General features: G+C 41.7%; 1 protein-coding gene across 3 annotated transcripts in view; it reads right to left on the reverse strand.

The window, feature by feature from the left end:
* The window catches only part of myh10 (myosin, heavy chain 10, non-muscle), a 60,546-nt gene extending 41,492 nt beyond the window's left edge, over positions 1 to 19,054 (reverse strand). For all 3 annotated transcript variants that reach the window (XM_062997336.1, XM_062997335.1, XM_062997337.1), the window contains exons 1-3: positions 18,942 to 19,054; positions 14,275 to 14,651; positions 11,230 to 11,386 (exon numbers count right to left, since the gene is read on the reverse strand). In XM_062997336.1, coding sequence (XP_062853406.1) covers positions 11,230 to 11,386; positions 14,275 to 14,628 — 511 coding nt within the window. In that variant the 5' untranslated portion in view covers positions 14,629 to 14,651; positions 18,942 to 19,054. The remainder of the gene's footprint in view (positions 1 to 11,229; positions 11,387 to 14,274; positions 14,652 to 18,941) is intronic.
* Between the last annotated feature and the right edge of the window lie 3,266 nt (positions 19,055 to 22,320).

The following is a 22,320-nucleotide window of genomic DNA, read 5'->3' on the forward strand; positions in this document are numbered from 1 at the left end:
CGACTCGCTTTCATGCTAGAAATGCTACAGAACACAACTTTCTATACTTGCTTTGAACTTTAGAACATCATGTTGCCCCTAGTGGTTGGTATAGACTGTAATTAAGGGTAAAATTTCCAGAGGTGGCAGCGTTTTGATACAGCTTTGATAAGAATCAAATCATTATGGACAGAAGCATCTTAACAAGGTGTCGCAGGCAGTTGTGAGGAGTACCGACACTGGTTCAAGAAAAGACAAGCACTGATGCCGGCAGACATAAAGGCTATGGCATCTGGTACGGACCAACAGAAGAGCTGTTGAGGATCAATCTGCAGATGATTTTAATCCTGGTGATGAGGTGAATGTGTCACAAAACAGTGCACCACACCTTTATGTGCCACTCAACCCTTTTATACACTGTCAAAAGCACCTACAATGAGTATGTTGTAGCCTAGCGGTTAAGGTACTGGACTAGTAATGGAAAGGTTGCTGGTTCAAGCCCCACCGCTGCCAGGCTGCCACTGCTGGGCCCTTAAGCAAGGCCCTTAACCTTCAATTGCTTAGACAATATACTGTCAAAGTACTACGTATAAGTCGCTCTGGATAAAAGCGTCTGTTAAATGCAGAAAATGTAAATGTATATGGGCATCAGAACTGGATGTCAAAGCAACGGAAAAAGGATGAACAAGAGAAGAAGAAAAGATGAAATAGGTTAAATTAGGGCTGGGCGGTATATCGCAAATATCGATGTATTCGATATTACTTTTTACACGATATATCGAGTATGTCTAGGATACACAGGTTACCTTTTGAGAACATTTAAAACGGAGCACAAGCGCTGCGCATAATGCTTTCTTTAGCGCATTAGCGGGTGGGCGCGTGCACGCACTCACATGCAAACTGAATCACTGAGTAAAAAGTCAGAATTGACTCTTTTCAAACGAATTACTCATTGGAATTGAATCAGGGAGTCGTGCTCATATCTATGGTAAAAATTCATTCGTTTTGCTCATACAAATGAATCAGTTCATTTGTGAAAGAGATTTATTCGTGGTTTAAGCCTTGAAAAACAGCTGTATAAACCAATCAGAGCTTCCGAATTCAGATTTAGGGCGGAATTTCAATCTCTCTCTTGACTGGCTGTAAAGGCATAAGTGACAGTTTAGTGAGTGAATTACCAGTTTCAGCTTTTAACCTTATAGGAGGATAAACAGTTGGAAATGGATTTAAATATACTGGAAATATTTTATAAACATATAAGGTGACCTTCAAGAAGAAAAACAAGGTGATTATATCACTAATGGAACACGCAGGTACGCAGCAGTTATGATTTTATCCTGCTGTGTGGTTGATCTGGGACGTGGTGCTGTTGTTTAAGATAACTTGTAAACCAAATAAGCTAAAATACGAGCAGTGGTCTGCCCACTGTACTTCAAGTTTACATTATATTGTATCGCATATCGCCACTTCTCAAAAGCATATCGAGATATGAGTTTTTTGGTCATATCGCACAGCCCTAGTTTCAATTCTTCCTTAGTTTGCACAACAGAATGAATAACCTGGCTGTACCGCAGTAGAAAGCGAACAGAAAGATCTCTACCAGTATGCATTTTCCTACTATCAGTACACACCCAGCCCTGCTAACCAAAGATTTGTTTTTTATATTTTTATTCTGCATGTGGGAGTGTTACAGTGCATTGAAAACTGTTGTAACCCTGCAGATGTTTTCGTTTAAGCAAATGATCAGTTCCTGAACACGCGTTCCACACTCGCTATAATTACGCACTTACTGCAGTCAACCACCGGTGAGCGGGATTATGGAAAGTATTTGGGAAATCCATCACAGTCGGATGCATGAGAGAGCGAGAGCTTCTGTCGGCTTATTGTGTTGGTACCAGCAAACACTTAAACAGTTTTCCATTTATCGACTGGCATCTCTGACCCATCCAGCTTTTCATTTCATCAAAACTTAAGTTACAAACAACAGTCTGATAAAAGTCTTTAATTAGAACTCATTCTGGAGGAGAGAACTTAAAAGAGCCTGTGGTTTGAAACGACGGGTCACAAATGCCCCCTTTTCCACTGATCCGATGCCGATTCTGGTGCTGGTTCAGGGATCAAGTGAGCTGTTTTTAGAAATCGGCCCACATTTCCACCATTACGTCATGAGTTTCCTAATGCTGGCATACTATAAACGATTCCACACATGATTAGAGCTAAACTACATCACTAAAAATATGTGGACAGCTGACCATGAGCTTGCTGGACCTTCCATTTCAAAACCACAAGCAATAATACGGTATTGGCCTCACCACAACATGCGTCCTGTTGTAAATAGCTAACATTAGAGCTGTACTCCACCACAAATCAGCACGGAGTCCGTTCGCACTTTAGACCAACCAGTGGCCTTATAGGAGTGAATGCAAAGCTGAATGAAGCTCTCTACGCACTGTTCTTAAGTTAATCTGAAGGCCACATGAAGTTTGGAGGTCTGTAGCGATCGAGTTGCCGTCGTTCCCAATCGCTTCCACTTTGTTATAATAGCACTGACAGTTGACTGTGGAATATTTAGTAGTGAGGAAATTTCACGACTGGACTTGTTGCACAAATGGCATCCTATCACGGTACCACGCTGGAATTCACTGAGTTCGGCCCTGAGTCTGTTCACACTTATGACTAACCAACGGTCTTATAGGAGTGAATGTAGAGCTGAAGTGATGTAGCTCTGATTCTGCAATCATTCGGACAGACCAGGGATAAACACACTTGTCAGAGCATAGGAGACAAACTACCGCTACAGCGCCACCTTGATGCATTTTCAGAATAATACATAATATATATATATATATATATATATATATATATATATTAGGGCTGGACGATATGGCTAAAATTTATATCACGATATAACTCCTAATTTCGATCGATACGATATAATTCCGATATCGATATGAATAAAACAAATTTCAGAAAAACTGCCAAGAACACCAAAATTGGATGGCTGTACCTGCAAACCTCTTTTCTGGTTTCTGGCAAGAAATACAAGCTAAATACACGACTGAATCAGTCCTTCCTCTCTTATCAGCTATTTCGTCTGCTTCTTTTTCAACTGTAGACAGTGGCAGAGCCAGACAATTTCCATAGGGGTGGCCAGACTGAGACCATTGCTCACAGGGGGGGACACAGAAACTGTCTGATAACTTATTTTTTGTATGTGGCAAGTTGCTGTGGATCTAGTAGTGTTTTGGTCACCCACTCGTTTACCTATGGCAGTGAGTACCATGTAGAATTACATCAAGCCTAGAATAATAAGCTTTTTATTTTTTTCTAATTTTCCCTGACAAGTGAAAAACTAAAACTCGTGTGTACTGATGAGACTCATTTGAACCCCAGAACATGCCAGTGTGAATGCATGGAAAACAAATTTTAATTTTCTTTCATGAATATGACACATTCTGACCAGCACTGTTAAGCCATTCAGCACTGAAAATTGACTTTACTTTTAACAGCCTTCTACAATGCTGGGGCTTCTTAAAACTGAATATTCTCTTTTCAATAGAAGTGTTATTTAAATGCTATTAAATAGTTTTTAAAGAAAAAAAAACAAAAACCGCCCAATTTGGAGGAAAACCGCCCAATCTGGCAACACTGGAACGCGTTGGTGCCTTTATTCGTAGCGCGCCACAACTACTAAGTAGTAGTAGTAAAAGTAGTGTTAGTACTCAGTAGTATTAGTACTCAGTACTAGTACTTTTTCTGTAATTGTGTTGGTGGTTGACATTTATGTTGAGTGTGTAACTGCACTGTTTTGGTGGAGAACTACTTGCTTGAAGTGCGCTGTTGAATTGCGTCCCTGTGGGAACACCTGCGTGCAAAAATGCTTCCGCAAAAAAGTAACACCGGCAAAGCAGTGGTGGAGTGGGGTGGGGGGTTGGCCCCCTGACTGTGGATGCTCGTTCACTCACAGCTGTTGAACTCATTTTGCCGCTAATATCCACCGTGTTGTAGGTAGCGGAGTGTAATCAGAGCGGTAACGCTGAGCACTCGCTTCATGCCTGTGGCGTACGTCATCACGCACTGACGTCATGTATATCGATCGAATTTGTTTAAAAATCATATCACCGTTATTGAAACATTTTCTATCGCGATATATATCGATATCGAATTATTGTCCAGCACTAATGGCCATGATATGGCAGCCCAAACCATCACTGATCCACCCCCATGCTTCACTCTGGGCATGCAACAGTCTGGGTGGTACGCTTCTTTGGGGCTTCTCCACACCTTAACTCTCCCGGATGTGGGGAAAACAGTAAAGGTGGACTCATCAGAGAACAATACATGTTTCACATTGTCCACAGCCCAAGATTTGCGCTCCTTGCACCATTGAAATCGACGTTTGGCATTGGCACGAGTGACCAAAGGTTTGGCTATAGCAGCCCGGCCGTGTATATTGATCCTGTGGAGCTCCCGACGGACAGTTCTGGTGGAAACAGGAGAGTCGAGGTGCACATTTAATTCTGCCGTGATTTGGGCAGCCGTGGTTTTATGTTTTTTGGATACAATCCGGGTTAGCACCCGAACATCCCTTTCAGACAGCTTCCTCTTGCGTCCACAGTTAATCCTGTTGGATGTGGTTTGTCCTTCTTGGTGGTATGCTGACATTACCCTGGATACCGTGGCTCTTGATACATCACAAAGACTTGCTGTCTTGGTCACAGATGCGCCAGCAAGACGTGCACCAACAATTTGTCCTCTTTTGAACCTTCACACTCTGCTCTTACTGGTGCAATGTGCAATTAATGAAGATTGGCCACCAGACTGGTCCAATTTAGCCATGAAACCTCCCACACTAAAATGACAGGTGTTTCAGTTTCATTGTCCAACCCCTGTAACTCCCTGCAGTTACATTCGTAAAACTAGAGGCAGGCTTCACTGGGTTCTGCATAAGGGCCAAAAAGTTTTAAACTCGGAACATTTTTGATCAGTGGTCCAAAAAGCTTTTCTTCATGTCTTTATAGAGCTTGCTTTGTACACATGGGCACAGTCATGCTGAAAACTGTTGCTGCAAAATTGGAAGCATATCATTTCCTTTATTTAATTGAGTTATTACACCTGTTAGCAACTGTTGTGGCTAAAACACATACATTTAAAAATTAGAAGGGGTGTCCCAATACTTTTGACCATATAGTGTACTCCAGCACAATGCTAACTCAGCATTTTACCTATCACTGTCTCGTCTCTAATTCATGTACTACTTTTTTTTGCAAGTATACACAGTGGAATCACAAAACGCAGCATGCTTGATGCAGCAAGAATAGTAACACACATCACTGAATGTTGGCAAGGAAATCCTCCCCAGTGTAACACACACACACACACACACACACACAGCTGCACAAAGACCCCATTGTACCCCACAATGAGGGTCAGACACTCTGAAGCCACCATTTTCTATGCACTCCACCTCCTGTGCTGTGTCTAATTGAAACATGACAGCTGAGGGAGCTCTGGAACCACCACTCTTGAGGAGGTCCAAGTTTTATAGAGATGTTTAGCACTTTCACCCCATTTCATTTCTTTCTTCCTGCCAAATGATCAGCCAAAAGTTTAGAGAAGAAACAAGACACTGATGAATTCTATGGGCTTGACAGAAATACACTATGTAAACAAAAGTATTGGCACACCGCTTCTAATTTTTAAATGTGTGTGTTTTAGCCACAGAAATTACTAACAATTGAGGAAATTATATGCTTTCAACTTTGCAGCAACAGTTTGGGGAAGGCCTTTTCCTGTTTCAGCATGACTGTGCTTCTGGGATAAAGCAAGCTCTATTAAGACATGAAGAAGCTCGGCTTAAAGAAACTCCAGTGGCCGGCACAGAGCTCTTTTGACTGAATGGGCACAAATTCCCACAAATATACTTTAAAGTCTTGTGAAAAGTCTTCTCAATAGAGTGGCTGTTATAGGTGAAAATATCACATGCACACGTGGACAAAATTGTTGGTACCCTTCCGTTAAAGAAAGAAAAACCCACAATGGTCATTGAAATAACTTGAAACTGACAAAAGTAATAATGAATAAACATTTATTGAAGATCAACTAATGAAAATCAGACATTGCTTTTGAATTGTGGTTCAACAAAATAATTTTAAAAAAATTAAATGAAACTGGCCTGGACAAAAATGATGGTACCCATTACTTAATATTTTGTTGCACAACCTTTTGAGGCAATCACTGCAATCAAGTGATTTCTGTAACTCTCGATGAGACTCCTGTACCTCTCCACAGGTATTTTGGCCCACTCCTCGTGAGCAAACTGCTCCAGCTGTCCCAGGTTTGAAGGGTGCCTTCTCCAGACTGCATGTTTCAGCTCCTTCCACAGATGTTCAATAGGATTTAGATCAGGACTCATAGAAGGCCACTTCAGAATAGTCCAATGCTTTGCTCTTAGCCATTCTTGGATGTTTTTAGCTGTGTGTTTTGGGTCATCAATATTGGAGGACCCATGACCTGCGACCGAGACCAAGCTTTCTGACACTGGTCAGCACATTTCGCTCCAGAATGCCCTGATAGTCCTGAGATTTCATTGTACCCTGCACAGATTCAAGACACCCTGTGCAAGATTCAGCAAAACAGCCACAAAACATAACCGAGCCTCCTCCACGTTTCACTGTAATAGGTACGATGTTCTTTTCTTTGTATGCTTCATTTTTGCGTCTGTGAACATAGAGCTGATGTGACTTGCCAAAAAGCTCCAGTTTTGTCTCATCTGTCCAAAGGACAAATTCCAGTCTCGCTTTTTTATGATTTGCTTTCAACAGTGGTTTCCTCCTTGCTCGTCTTCCATCAAGTCCACTTTGGCTAAAAAAGTGACGGATGGTGCGATCCGACACTGATGTACCTTGACCTTGGAGTTCACCTGTAATCTCAATGGAAGTTGTTCTGGGCTCTTTGGTTACCATTCGTATTATCCATCTCTTCAATTTGTCATCAGTTTTCCTCTTGCGGCCACGTCCAGGGAGGTTGGCTACAGTCCCGTAGACCTTAAACTTTTGAATAATATGTGCAACTGTAGTAACAGGAACATCAAGCTGCCTGACGATGGTCTTATAGCCTTTACCTTTAACATGTGTGTCTATAATTTTCTTTCTAATCTTGTTGAACCACAATTCAAAAGCAATGTCTGATTTTCATTAGCTGATCTTCAATAAATGTTTATTCATTATTACTTTTGTCAGTTTCAAGTTATTTCAGTGACCATTGTGGGTTTTTCTTTCTTTAACAGAAGGGTACCAACTATTTTGTCCACGTGTGTAGGTCACTAAATAGAAATGATAACGTTAAAAATTAACGCACCAACGTCAGATCTCAATCAGTACTGCATTGGACTGGGAATTATTTTATTAAGTCTGCTAACCATCAGATAACCATCAAAGGAATCAAGAGCACACAACAGATTTGTGGGGCACAATGAAATCTGTGATGTGGAGAAGTCTGAAGGTATCACTGATTTTAAAAGACTATATGTGTGTACCGCAGTAGTGCCACCAGCTTGTCTATGGGTGGGAGGGTTGGCGGAGTTTCTCCTCTGTTGCTGAGGAGATGGCTAAGCGGCTGCATCCTGCTTCTTTTGGTTCCATTTTAAAATGGAATGTCAACATTAATGCACCATGAAGCCTGCTGGGTTGGTAGTAGAGACTGCACTGCAGTAGGTTTCAGCGGGTTCACACTTGTGGTCAAAACGGTTTTTCAAATTGGTGGGTTAGTTTAGTTTAGTGTTTGGATTTTAACGGCCATGTCTGCCCTTAGGTCATGCTCATGGCAGAAAAGGTTGTGATGTCTTTTATTCGATATTCTGTTTTATTTAGTGATGTTGTGTTTGTCGTCTATTATACACCGATCAGGCATAACATTATGACCACCTTCTTAATATTGTGTTGGTCCCCCTTTTGCTGCCCCATACACAACCAACTGTGATGCACTGTGTATTCTGACATTTTTCTATCAGAACCAGCATTAACTTCTTCAGCAATTTGAGCTACAGTAGCTCGTCTGTTGGATCGGACCACACGGGTCAGCCTTCACTTCCCACGTGCATCAATGAGCCTTGGCCGCCCATGACCCTGTCGCCGGTTTACCACTGTTCCTTCCTTGGACCACTTTTGATAGATACTGACCACTGCAGACCGGGAACACCCCACAAGAGTTGCAGTTTTGGAGATGCTCTGACCCAGTCTTCTAGCCATCACAATTTGGCCCTCGTAAAACTTGCTCAAATCCTCACGCTTGCCCATTTTTTCTGCTTCTAACATCAACTTTGAGGATAAAACGTTCACTTGCTGCCTAATTTATTCCACCCACTAACAGATGCCGTGATGAAGAGATAATCAGTGTTATTCACTTTACTTATCAGTGGTCATAATGTTATGCCTTGTCAGTGCATGTGTTGCTTTAGTTTTGTTATTGACAGGAATTTTGGGAGTGTTTTTGCTTTTGCATCGTTGAATAGTTACTTCATGGTCTTTGCTGTGAGGATCTGTTGTCTCTTGTGGTCAGAAATAATACATTTCAGCATTAAATACTAGAGATGGAACGATCGATCGGCTATGAATCGGTATCGGCCGATTTTTAATCAAAATATGCTATCGGCAATTGGCCGATATTTCCTAAATGTAGCCGATCCGATTGTGTGATATATAAAAGATCACGTTAAGTTAACAGCTCAGTGGATTGATCCAGACTTTGAGCTACAAAGCACCAACCATCACATCAAAATTCGTCAACAATCGTACAGAAACCATCGTGAAAGCTCTTCATGACCTAAAATAACATCATTAATGTTGTGCATCATACGATGTAATTTTTCTGATTGAAATATTTACTTTAAAAAGATAATTCAACCCGGTCACATCTGAGTCGATTCTATCAGCACGTTATATAAACTCCTGGTTCACTTTGGTAAATCGTGAGCGGTTCTTACTTGTGATGTAGATGAGAACAGAAAACGTTACAGAGCCAATCGGAGGCAAAAGTTTATTCATTACCAAATTCGTTAGTTCAGGATCATCTGCTGAACTTTTAGGATAATCAGAAAACTTTTAGCTCCTTAGACAGAACGAGTCTGACTCGGTTACAGATCTGTGGTAATAGCAGTTTAATGAAGCTTTTTAATGTAAGAGAGTCAAACAAAATGTTCTGTATTAGTTGGTGTTTATTTAAAACCACGACATTTAATTAATAACAGTAAACACGGAGAGATAACTGAGAAGAGAAACTTACGCTTCGCGAAAAATGAATCGACTCGTGAATCACTTTAAGCGATACAGTGAACAGATCATTTCTCTTAAAGGCACAAACACAAACACACACACGCGCTGCTCCGGTTTATCTTCACTGTGAGGCTCTTTTTAAGGTTTTTTCAGACTAAACTGGATAACATTAAACCTGCATGTGTGTGTGGTCAGTTAGACTAATGAAATATGTCTCCTGTGGGTAAAAAAATAATTGTTTGATGTACTTTATTTACTGCTAAATTTGCAACACACCCTGAAAGGAGATCGGAATCGGTGCCAAAAACCCCGATCGGTACATCTCTATTAAATACATTATTGTTAGCTGTGTTTGGCATGCTGCACAATATGGGGCAGCTTCACCTTATATCAGATACAGGTGTGTTAATCTGGTGTGACCAGTACGGCATCTTGTGTTCACTGCCTGCTCTCAGCGGTTTTTAAGGTAGGTCAATTAGTGGGTTAGCCCGGAAAGGTCACTCTCTACACCAGAAATGCCTGAAATGTTCATACAGATCTGCAATGATCTCACGGTCACAAACGGTCAACAGGGTTTGATTAATTATTTAGACCATCATGCGTGTCCGGCATCAGGAACTGCTAACATCTGCTAGCCCTGGTTGCTGCCACCCCCAGCCACACGACTGGATCACAGTGTCTAACGATGCAAAAAGATGTCTGGAGGAAAAAGGCATGGCGATAAGACCACAGACCACTGGTGTGGTTCCTTAAGGGTTTAGTACTAGAAATGTGCCCCGTCCCCCATCCAGTCTGTTTACCCAGCCACCCCCCTTCCCCAAAGCTCCAGGATTCCAACAAACCTCTGAGGAAGCACATCTGAACCAGAGGGCTGCTGCTAGTCTGCAGCATTTTAGTAACACCTCCAACAAGAATGAATGATTATTTAAAGTGGTGTAAAATGCAGCTGTTTATCAGTTGTTCGCACCTACCCGCCAAACATCTGTAACAAGCTTTCTCCACCACACAGGCTTCAATTTAGTCATTTGTACTGCAGTGTTAGTTAGTAGAGTGTATGTGGGAGAATGGCTGAAGATTCGTCCTGCTTGCTTTACCTCAAATATGCAGAAACCCAAAGCCCACACACACACACTTTCCTCTTTCTGCCTTTTCGCTGCATTCCAGAAGGAGCCAGGCGAAATGAATTCATCTCCAGGGGTTAAAAAAAATATATAATAGCTACCTTAGGAAATTCTTTCCGTTTCTGCTGCTGCTGACGTCATGTAAAATAAAACACCAAGAACATTCTGCAGAACTAAATAAGGCCAAAACTGCGAGCAAAACCATGTGCGAGAATCCCAGAAATCTTGAATCACTTAATGGATGATAGACATTCGCAACGTTTCCCAAATTCCTCTATGTAAAATAGGATAACAAGGAGTGGAAATCGGTAGTGGAATTGAGCCTCGACTGCTGGATGCAGCCACATAAAAGGAATAAGTAAGCACATACAGATGTAGAGAAATCCAAACATGCAAACGCAGGCAAACTGAATCCCGTATTTAGAAGTTGCCACACTGGACCGTTCTGGTCCGCATGTCTGACTTGGCACAGTTTTTACACCGGATGCCCTTCCTAAGGCAACACTCCAATTTTTATCCATGCTTGGGACTGGCACTGAGAGTGCACCGACAATGACTGGCTGTGTCTGAACAGTCTAATTACATCTGTGTAGATGCCGGACAAGCGTAGTGTGAATCTCTGTGCATTCTGCCACTGGCAGATAAAAAAAAAAAACTGTGTAATAGTCTTAGCTCTCCTTGACCAGTGTGGGGGTGATACACGAGAGAAAATTGCAACAAGTGAACTGGCAGTGATTAGATTGGGAGAAAAATATGCAAATGAATAATACAATCACACACAAATATATCTGTACTAATGATTTCTGAAAGGGGAAGGCCTGTGTGTGTGGTTTATAGTAAAACAGTTAGTGTCTTACCTTGCAGCATGCATCTGTAGGCTGATTCAGAGATGGCGTAGATGTGCGGTGGCATTTCGTGCCTCTTTTTGCCTCTGTACATCTCAATGATGTTCTCAGAGTAAATCGGGAGATTTTTATATGGGTTTATCACCACACAAAAGAGACCGGAATATGTCTGCAATAAAGAAAAATGGACAATAATCATTCCAATTTACATTTACAGATATAGGAACAGAAAGAAGTCAAAAGACATTTCAACACACAAATCTGAAACAAGCTGCAAATATGGCTGTGATATTTTAATTCATTTTAACATGAAGGGTTCAGATGTGGTAAAATTCTACTTGTTTATGGCATTACGCTGTTATTAAACATCAATCTCAAGAAAAATAAAGAGAAAAACCTTCTTTCCTAAACCCTGTCCAATCAAGAAACAGTAAGCACACACCGACATGCACACTCATATTCAACCTTTCAAGCATAATCATAAACCGGGGCACTCGGGTGGCACAGCAGTCTAACGTGCTAGCACATCACTGCAGAATAATGGAACTCACGATCTCAAGCTCACACTAAGCATAGCTTGGCTCTCTGAACACCAAGTGACAGACAATAAGAAGCGGCCGCAGACTGGACACATTTTGGAGGGGGAATGTGGGGATCCGGCTCTTCTTGATCACATCAAGGGTTGTGCAAGCAGCAGCTGATTCACAATCTGGAATTAGATATGACTAAATTGGGAGATAAGGTGGGGCCCACTATTAAAATTAAAGAGCAACCAAAACTAGGTAAGAAACCTGCTCTAAAAGAAGCCGTTTGTTTAAATGTAATGTTTCGTTTGTTTCTGTGCTGTGAATGTGAGATGAATCAAGTTGTAACGCTGCGACACTACAATTAAAAGTCTATGTGCAGCAAGTGTAATAATAATAATACGTGTCAATTTTCAATGCTAGAGGTTGTACAACAACTGGCATCCCCGTATCTCTCATCACAGGCAAGCCTGGCATGCGGATTTGTGCACCAGTCCCCTCGAATGCATCAGCATACATATAAAAACCTAGCGTACAGCTAATACTGAGAGCTTAAGTGTTTTCAGGTTGAACTTCACATGAGCAAACCTGCACTCCTGACTCACTGTGCTAACTTTAACATGCTGAGCTGCTAAGCTTCATTTAGCGCAGGCGTATGAGAACAGTCTATCCTCCACATGCGCGCACAAACGTTGGCACACCTCGTGTACACACACACACACACACCTACCTACATCTGTCCTAGCTCTCTGTCATCAGTCTGTATCTTTCCAGCTGAACTAAACACCAACACAAAAGGTCTTAAAAGCAGAGCTTGGGTCCTTCAGCAAGGCCCAAAAATCAATGAAACCAAAGTTGGAGGCCCTTCTCCTCTTCCAGCACGTCTGTGTCACTGTGCACAAATATTAGGTGAACTTCAGTGACCTACACAGAGTCTTGACCTCAACTCTACTGAATCACCTCATTTAAGAGCCTATGCATCCAACATCAGGGTCTGACCACACACATGCTCATTTGAACAAATGAGCACAAAGACACTGAAGTCTTGTGGAAAAACCTTCCCAGCGGAGTAAGATGGGGGTTTGGGATCCAACAAGCTGATGGATGGGTGTCAAAATACTGTTGCCATATAGAAACCTTGTATTTTGAACTTAATGTTAGGGATCATCAGGGATGACTGAAAACAGTATTGATTTCAAGTTCAAGTCAGACAATATTGGACACGTGGTGGTGATTAAAAATTCATTTTTATCGATGTTCCTGAAATAATGCCTATTAAATATTGATAAGATTTTTTACATTGTATGTGTACGTAAGCAGATTACTCACAAACTATTTTTTCTTTCATCAAATCACTAGATCTAAACTATTTTTTACGAATCCCATTTCAAGAAAGGTTGGGGGAAAAAATTGTAAAATCTGTTTAATTCTTTTAAATTTGATGAAAGTGGATAGAAATATTTCCAATGTTTTTACTGGAAAACTTCATAGTAGTTTGTAAATATGAACACAGAACACACTCATAAAAGTTGGGACCTTTCCAATTAATTAGACTTTTTTAATGGGTTGGGAACTGAGGATAATTAACTCAGTCCCCAGTTTGGCAGTTGGAATTCTTCTCCATTCTTGCTCGATACGAGACTTTAGCTGCTCAACAGTCCATGGTTGCTGTCTTCTGATTCTCCTCTTTATGATGCACCATACACTTTCAGTGGGAGACAGATCTGGACTGCAGGCAGGCCAATTAAGCACACACACTCTGTATCTACTGTAGCGTGTGCAGAATGAGGCCTGGCATTGTCTTGCTAAAATAATTATGGACCTTCCGGGGGGAAAAAAGACATCACCCTGATGGCAGCATGTGTCTCTCTAAAATCCCAAAATAGATCTCCCATTCAAAGGTAGCTTCACACATGTGAAGTATGTGGGTACTGATGCACCCCATACCATGACAGATGACTTTTGCATCTTTCATTGATAACAGTCTGGATGGTCCTTTTTGTCTTTGGAACCAAGAACTGTAACATGGACTCATCTGACCGAACGCATCTGCACTTTCAGACCATTATGTACGGTGGATGTTGAAAGCTCTTAATTTAATTGCAATTTTGTGTTGAGAAATGTTGTTTTTGAACTGACTGACAATTCTCTCATGAAGTCTGGAACACAGTGGTGAGCCACAACCCATCTTTGCATGCACTGGGGAAGCCTTTGATGGATCCTCTTTTAATTCCCAACCATGAATCTCTCACCTGTCACCAATTCACCTGATTATTGTGGATTGGTTCAAAACACTGTTACTTCAATATAATAAAAGCTTTTGACTCTTATTTGCCCCTGTCCCACACTTGAGTGTGTTTCAGACATCACATTCTACATGTATATAATACAAACTACAATGATCTGTGAAAACTTTCCATCACCAGTTCACCAGTTCTTCCAGTCACAACTGGGTCATATAAATTTTCTGTTTGACCCTGGTGCTACAGTTACCTACTCGTTCTCATTATTATTTTCTGTCTGTTACACTTACGTAGATGAGGCCAGAGTAGTATCTATCCTTCAGGTTGTGCAGAACCGACGCCTCGTTTAGGCAGGTCAGCTCAGCCATGTCCTCCACCTTGCTGAATTTTGGAGGGTTCATCTTCTGGATGTCGTCCTTGTTTACCATAGCTTTCTTTCCATTCTCTGCTAGCTCCACCACCACTTCCTCGCCCCGTTCCTCACGTATGCTGGCCGCCTCAAAACCATGTCGTTCAGATGGAATCCATACCAGCTTTTTGGCTGTCCAATCTGCCTGTGTGGCCGGGTTATAAACCACAGCCCGGTCCACAAAGAGGTACCGCTCTGGGTCCTCCTGAGCGTTCCGCTGAGCCATTTCCGGCATTGAGGACTAGAAAAGTGGGCCACCTAAAAAAAGAAAAGACAAGTTAATCATGGGTCAAGACAACGTATGTGCTGATAATCGCAATCCATATGCAGTTCATCACGACTCATATAAAAAAACCAGTCAGATGAAGAATAAAAACATTTCAGCCGAGACACGACAGAGGTCTGAAGCTTTGAAAATGTCCCTCATATTTACACGTGGTAAGCATAGAGCTTTAATCTTGTTCAATTCATTCATTTTAATTACTGCAACTGGTTGAAATAGTCCAGTACTAACTGCCACAAAGTACCAGCACTTCTAGAATTTAGTCTTTGGCATGGATCATGTACCATGACCTGGCCCAGCATTTACACAAACACAATTGGCCGCGTTAAAGAGAGGGTCGGAAGGCATCTCTTCCCACTGTGTTATGCAATCTCCAGGACTGGTCCAGTGTAAACCAAACACTGTCAGAGGATAAGAAGCGGCAACAGATTGAAAACGTCTCAGGTTGATCCAGCTCTCCTTGATCAGATCAGGAAATGTGAAAGCAGCAGCGGATTGACATTCAGGAATTGGAAATGACTAAATTGAAAGAAAAGAGTGTTGTACAATGTTAACGCTAGTCTGAGTAATGCAATACTTAGTGATTTGCTGGTACACCCGCCAACATGTGAATATAGGGGAATACTGGCACTCTCACCTGCTGATTACTGGCATTTTCTTTGCTAAGGAAAGCCAGAGATTTAACTGTATGCTCGTCCAGTTTTCATGTCCTAACACAATGTCTGCATTTTGCAGTCGCCACTTCTGGCATTGCTTTGCCTTGCAGGGCACAATAAAGTCAGAAGACTATCAAGGCATTATGGAAGCAAACATCCAGCCTTGTGTCAGAAAGCTGTGCCTCATTCACCATGGGTCTCGCAGCAGGGTCATGACCACAAAACACACACGAACTGATGAGAAGAACACATGGGACCATTCTAAAGTCAAACTTGCAGTTGGATAATGAAAGCCCTCAAACTTGAGAGTCTGAAGAGTTTGCTAACAAGTGTGGATCAAATGAGCTTTAGTATGACAGAAAAACACTAGGCTGCAATCAGCTGCCTCCGAGAAAAAAATGTATATGTAATACTACAGTGTTTTAATAAAACACTAAAGTTAATAAATAATCACAAAACCTAACTGTTGTAATTAAAGTGTTGATCAGTTTTTAGTTTTTATACACAAGCTAATGTTCCGTGTGGATTTCTACAAAGCTGTAGTGTGGTGTGGTGATTACAGCTCATACCGAGATTTATGGTGTTGTTTCTAACTGAGCTAGAATGTTACACTGGACAGTTAGCTTGGACAGAGAAGCTGCTGTAATGTAATACAGATGTTAAAAGATCACTGGTCACTATTTAAGTGAGATTGTTAACAAAATTGTTAAAAATGGGATTAAGAGAGCGCATTTTGACACTAACAAAAGACGGCCTGGCTTGTTTACAATCCTACTTACTACTCACAAACAAAAGCATGGCAGTATTCTTTGCCAGATATTTATAAAAATGGACATTTGCAACTTCAGAAGTTGGAGCTAAAGTTCTTGGTGGTAGAACTAGCCATCACTTTTACACGAGTTAGGCTTCTGTCCACTGCCCACGGGATAAGCTTTTGCCCACTGTTGCCACCCACAGATGAAGCTTTTCTCTCTACAGTACAGAATCACTGTAATACTCAGTTGGTTCTACAAGTTCTACAACTGCAAACGATATACGCAACACATCTATTAAAAGAATAGGGTGTCATAATCATGTCATATTAAGCTCTACCCCCAGATATTACTTAGACAGGCTAGACAGATAGGGCCTCTTCAAGCGACAGGGAACCAAGACCGCGATCTGGGTTTGTTTGAGGTAAAACTGAGTGTAAACCAGGTTGTGCATGGAAGCAATCCCACTCTTGAGACCAGAAACAGAAAATAGAAAATGAGGCCCTGCAATGGGTTGGCTTCTAGTGCACGATGCGTTAAGGCATCGCGCTCAGCAATTCCAGGACAACCGGACCCACAAGAATCCTAACCAAGCTAGAGGTAAAACATAAAATTAAATAAATATGTGATCTTTAGGAGTTCATAAGAGCTGATTTCCAATGCTGCCCTTTCACTAACAAACCACGTGTGAAAACAATCTTAATTGCCTGGTTGACAGGTGATGCAGTAACTTATTCCAAATGAGGAAAGATGAAAACAGCGGTAAACTAAGGGACATGTTCCACCAATATTTAGTGAACCTGTACGGTGGTGTGTGTGATCCCAACAGCTCATTTCAAGATTTCCCTGAACATAGAGCAGATCCTACAGCTGCATTATCAGGTCAACCAACATGTTAACTTCTTTTTCAGGGAAACTAAGTGAAGTACAGTAAAACTCAAGTAGCAGTGTTAGCTCTATAAATTGGCAATTTGAAACAGTCATTAAGCTTTTTGGTGAGTTATTTTACTTTGCTGTGAAAAACATGACCAAATATCACTGATTATGTAATCATTGATTCTGATTATCAGAATTAATTAGGAGTGATCCAACTTTTGTTGCTTAAATAAAGTCAAAGCAAAGGTAGTATCATTATCATCGGGCACATTGTTAATAATAGCTGGAACGTTTAGAAAAATGCAGTAAAAAGAAGAATCCTTGTTTCTTTGGCAGAGATGCCCTGACATGCCATAAAAGATGCTAGCTTTTGCAGCTTTCGCCGAGAATAGTCTGGATGATCCTTTTCGCCTTTGCAACTGAGAACTCAGCATCTGTTTTTCTAAAAACAAGCTGAAACATTGACTCGTCTGACCACAGCTCGCATTAAGTTAAGCTCAGGCCCCGAGAACTTGAATTGATGTACACCTCTCTGCATAAGTTTCATTTCTTGATGCAGCAGTGGACGGCGTTAACTGACAACAGTTTTCTGAAGTTCTTTTTAAATGTGTTGGAAGCATCAAATTCTAAATGTGTTTATATTTACAAACTACAATGAATTTCATCAGTGAAAACTTAGGAAATCTTTGTCTACTTTTGTCAGAGAAATAAAGATTCCAGTGAATTGCAAAATCACAGATTTTTCTTTATACTGCATTTTACAAAAATGTCCCAACTTTTGTGGAAATTGGGTTTGTAGTTTCGATATAATGCAACTGCAGTGTTATCTTAAGACGTTTTTTCCAGCACTAGATGTTAATATTATATAAAAGAAACGTGACTGTGTAAAATACCATAAATAAACTGGTGTGATAAGCCACCACAGACACGAAATTCTACATTGGGGTCACTAGGTGTATTGAAACTGCACAGCCCTGAATGATGATTTTTGATATACATTATCTAGAAATAAATTCTGCACCAGGTGTAGGCTGTTTAAATAAGGAAAAACAAAATGTACGAAAAGAATCTGAATCAACAAACATTTAAAACGTATTCTAAAAGTGATTTCCATTAGAGGTTCTAAAAATAAACCAGAAAAACAGGGTCATGCCTGCAATTTCAAACAAAAATGGGCGCAGTAGGTCGTTCCTACTAAAATCACTGGCCATATCCCAAATACGCCTACACTGACTCTATAGTGCACTACAAATCATGTACAAACCCTTATTTTATTCCCGTGTGTAGGGCGCCTACTAAGGGAGCGACCAGCTATTCGTAATTTAACCCTCCTTTAGTTATTCAGGCCAGCTTCAAAATGCTTAATTTTTGAAAATGTACACCACAAACTTTTATGGATTGAACGAAATGATAAATGTGATTAATATTAATGTAAATAAATGAATAAAACCTATTATATTAAGTCATGGCTTACATATAACATAATATAACATCAGATCCTCAACTTGAGTTATTGCGGCATATCTAGAGACCGTTAACTAGCCACCTGTTTTCTGGTCAAGACCCGCCCTTCTAAGATGTGATTGGTTAAAAGAGTCCCGCCCCCTGCGCCAGAACTGGATACGAGATCATATCACAGGGCAGCTGTCCAATCAGCGAGCCGTTAATGAATACGAACAACTGTCAATCTACGCAAAGCGGGTAGGACAAAAACGCCCAGACTAGGTCATCTAGCCTTGGTGCATGGCCTGGGAAAAAAGGATTGAGGCTGGTTAAGTTATAAATTAAAATATGAAACGGATAAATTACCGAAGAAAAACTTCACAAGCACTTAAACAGCTTTCATCTTACATTTAAGTAAAGTTCACACCTGTGCTAAAGTAGTTAGCTCAACAACGCGAGAGAGAACCCCAAAACTACTGACACTAATAATCCATCAGGGCTGATTATTTATTTTAAAATGAATAATATTCAGACTTACAAAGGGCGGTCAGTAATAAAAAAAACACTCCGTTAATGAAGTGAGATTTAATCCAGCGCGTTCAGTTTAATGTAGAGTCTTAAAATCCTCTCAGTTTTAGCTCCTCTCTTCCCTCAGCCTGCACTGATGCTGCTGCCTCTCTGCAACCCAACCGCTAACATTCTTTATACTGGTCCCGCCCACACTAACGGCTACACTATTAACCACGCCCACCACACCCCGAGTTTATGTCAATATTGCTTTTAGGCCCCGCCTACTGTAAATTGGCCATTATCATTATACTATGCGGGCCCCGCCCACCACAAACCAATGAAGCATTATAACTGTTCCCTAAAGGTTCATTCATTTCTACTTTTCACTGACTAGTTCATCATGGTCAGGGTCACGCTGGCCCAGAGCAGGGGCGTAACTACGGGGGGGCAAGTGCACTGGGGCCCATGGCACCTACCTTTAATTCATTCACCTACCTTTAATCAGCATGCATCTATATATACATGTATATATACAGTATATATATAAATATATATATGAAAATTTTTATTGCACTGGGCCCCATGAGCTCCCAGTTACACCATTGGTCCAGAGCCACTAAAAACGGCTGTAAGGCTCTGCAATACATTGCAAGGCATCACACACTCATACTGTACCTACTCCTTCACTCACACATATGTTCACTCAATTACTCACTCACTTAGCAAGTGGCTTAAAATGTCAATAGACTTCTTGCTTGTTTTTGGAAGGTGGGATAAATAGTGGAACCACAAGGACACTTACGTAAAGAACATGCAAAAATACTCACAGTCAGTGGCTAGAGATGAGGAGTGAACCCAGGTCCCCAGAACCCATTTTTACTGTGCATCACAGATTATACCAGCTACCCTAACATTTTATACTAGCCCTGCCCACCCCAGTCCAACCAAACGTCATTATTACTGCATGTGAACTACCAAAAACAACCTTACTTCTTAATTACCTTACTTCTAAACCCCGCCAACTGTAAAAGGCAGTATCAGTTCTTTATGCAGGCCCCGTCCACTCCAAACCAGGTATTCTTTCATCAGGTACATTCATTCATTCATTCTTGCCTGTTCCTGCATGACCAGAGTGTTCTGGCATTACCCTTTAACTTCAGGTGGTACCAGACCCACCATGACCCTGACCAGGATGTTAGTACAAATAAATGCATATAAATACGAATAAATGTAACATAAAACATGCAACATGTGTCCCATTCATGTGTCCTGTAAAGAATGTGTTCACCCATTTTTACAACAGGCCATTTTATCATGGGTGTTCAAATTTTTCTCATTCTCTTTTAATTTACTATTTACATCCTAGTAATGGGGTGGCACGGTGGCTTAGTGGGTAGCACTGTCGCCTCACAGCAAGAAGGTCCTGGGTTCGATCCCCAGGTGGGGCGGTCTGGGTCCTTTCTGTGCGGAGTTTGCATGTTCTCCCCGTGTGGGTTTCCTCCGGGTGCTCCGGTTTCCTCCCACAGTCCAAAAACATGCCACCAGGCTAATTGGAAACACTGAATTGTCCTATAGATACCTAGCCGCTAGATGCACAAACCAGTGCATTGTAGTGCCGGTCCCAAGCCCGGATAAATAGTGAGGGTTGTGTCAGGAAGGGCATCCTGCGTAAAAACTGTGCCAAATCAATGCGGATCATGATCCGCCGAGAAACGACCCCGCAACCGAACGGGACAAAGGCCGAGGAAGAAGAAGAAGAAGAAGATTTACATCACAGTAATGGCAGTAACAGACCCCAGACAAATCAAGCATTCACTACAGGGCCATTCATGGCTGCATGTATACACCTGACTGGCGTTAATGGGCATAATTTACCACTGTGCCACCCAACAGAAAGGATACACAACTGTTTGGACTACCAGGAAAAGTCTATTCCACCACTTGGATGCTCGTCTTACTTGAGTTTTGAGAGGTGGATCAAGCTGAGCCAGACTTGTGGTTAACAGAGCAGTGATACAGAACAGAATTTAACAAGTGCTTTTAGGTTGGTGGGGGCTGTTTAATTCTTGACTGGTTTGAATGAAATAAATTGGTGATTAAAAGACAACAAGACTTTTCCCTGCTGAATGAGATCCCTAGTATGGACTAATGCACAGTTACAAAAAAGCAAGTTACCAATATTTAAAAAAATAGCAAAAGAAAGATTTGTTTGTCACTGTGGTGAAAATATTAATATATATATTTTTGTATTATTTATAATTTTTCCCACTTTTTCCCCCCAATTTTCTCCCCTAATCTAGTCGTGTCCAATTACCCTGATTGCGTCCTCTATACTGATTCGACCCCTCACCGCTGACTGAGGACTCCTCTCAACTGACAGTTAGTACAGACTGCATTTTTCACCTGCACGAGTCGAGTTCATACACCGACAGGCACTGTGTACGGAGGGCCACACCCCCATAGCATTATTTCTCAGCTCTGTGCAGGCGCCATCAGTCAGCCAGCAGGGGCCGCAGTTGCACCAGTTATGAGGACCTATGATCCGACTTTTTACCCTCTAATCCTATAAACAACAGCCAATTGTTGTTCATGCAGCCGTCCAGCCCAGTCGGAAGGCGGAGATGAGATTCGATACGATGTATTCGAAACCCCAACTCTGGTGCGCTAGCGTACTTTACCGCTGCGCCACTTGAGCGCATGGCTGGATTACTGACCGGGCCAGTGGGGCCAGCGCCCAGGGGTCCTTGAGGTCAGGGGGCCCCGGGGGGGCCCTGGCCCAAAACATTTTGCGATGCCTATCAACATTTATGATACAATATATTTTTCTTTCCGAGGGCCCTCCATTTTAAGGATCCTCTGACTATTAGGGACTTTGACCCCAGGGCCTCTTGGGGGCCCTAGCCATGCTTTTGGGGCCCCTAGCCATGCTTTTGGGCCCCTTATGAAAATGGATGAGGCGTTGTGGCACTGCTCTGACTTCAACTTCTGGCTATTAGGGGTCCTAGGAAAGAGGGGGGCATATTTTTAGAGGGCCCTGGTTATGAGAGCCCCTACCAGGGGGCCCTAGAGAAGAGCAGGGCATACCATTAGAGGGCCCTTGATCACGAGGGCCCCTGCTATGGGGCCCTTGACTTCCATAGAAGTCGTTTACCATGGCTCCTTGACTTTCTAGGGACCTACAAATTGCCAGGCAAGCTACCATATTTCATTCAGGATTAGGATGCGCCAAAACCGCCTGAACTCACTGTCACTTCTGGCCATTGAATCAGATTTGGTCAGACAGCTTAATTTTGATGAATTAGTGGATGACTTTGCAAGAAAGAAGAGTAGAAAGAAACTTATATAAAATAGATTTTTGTGTTAGGGTTAGTTATTGACAGGTTGTTTAATGTATTAATTTATGGGGC

This window comes from Trichomycterus rosablanca, chromosome 6, assembly GCF_030014385.1.
Source record: "Trichomycterus rosablanca isolate fTriRos1 chromosome 6, fTriRos1.hap1, whole genome shotgun sequence".
Taxonomy (NCBI): domain Eukaryota; kingdom Metazoa; phylum Chordata; class Actinopteri; order Siluriformes; family Trichomycteridae; genus Trichomycterus; species Trichomycterus rosablanca.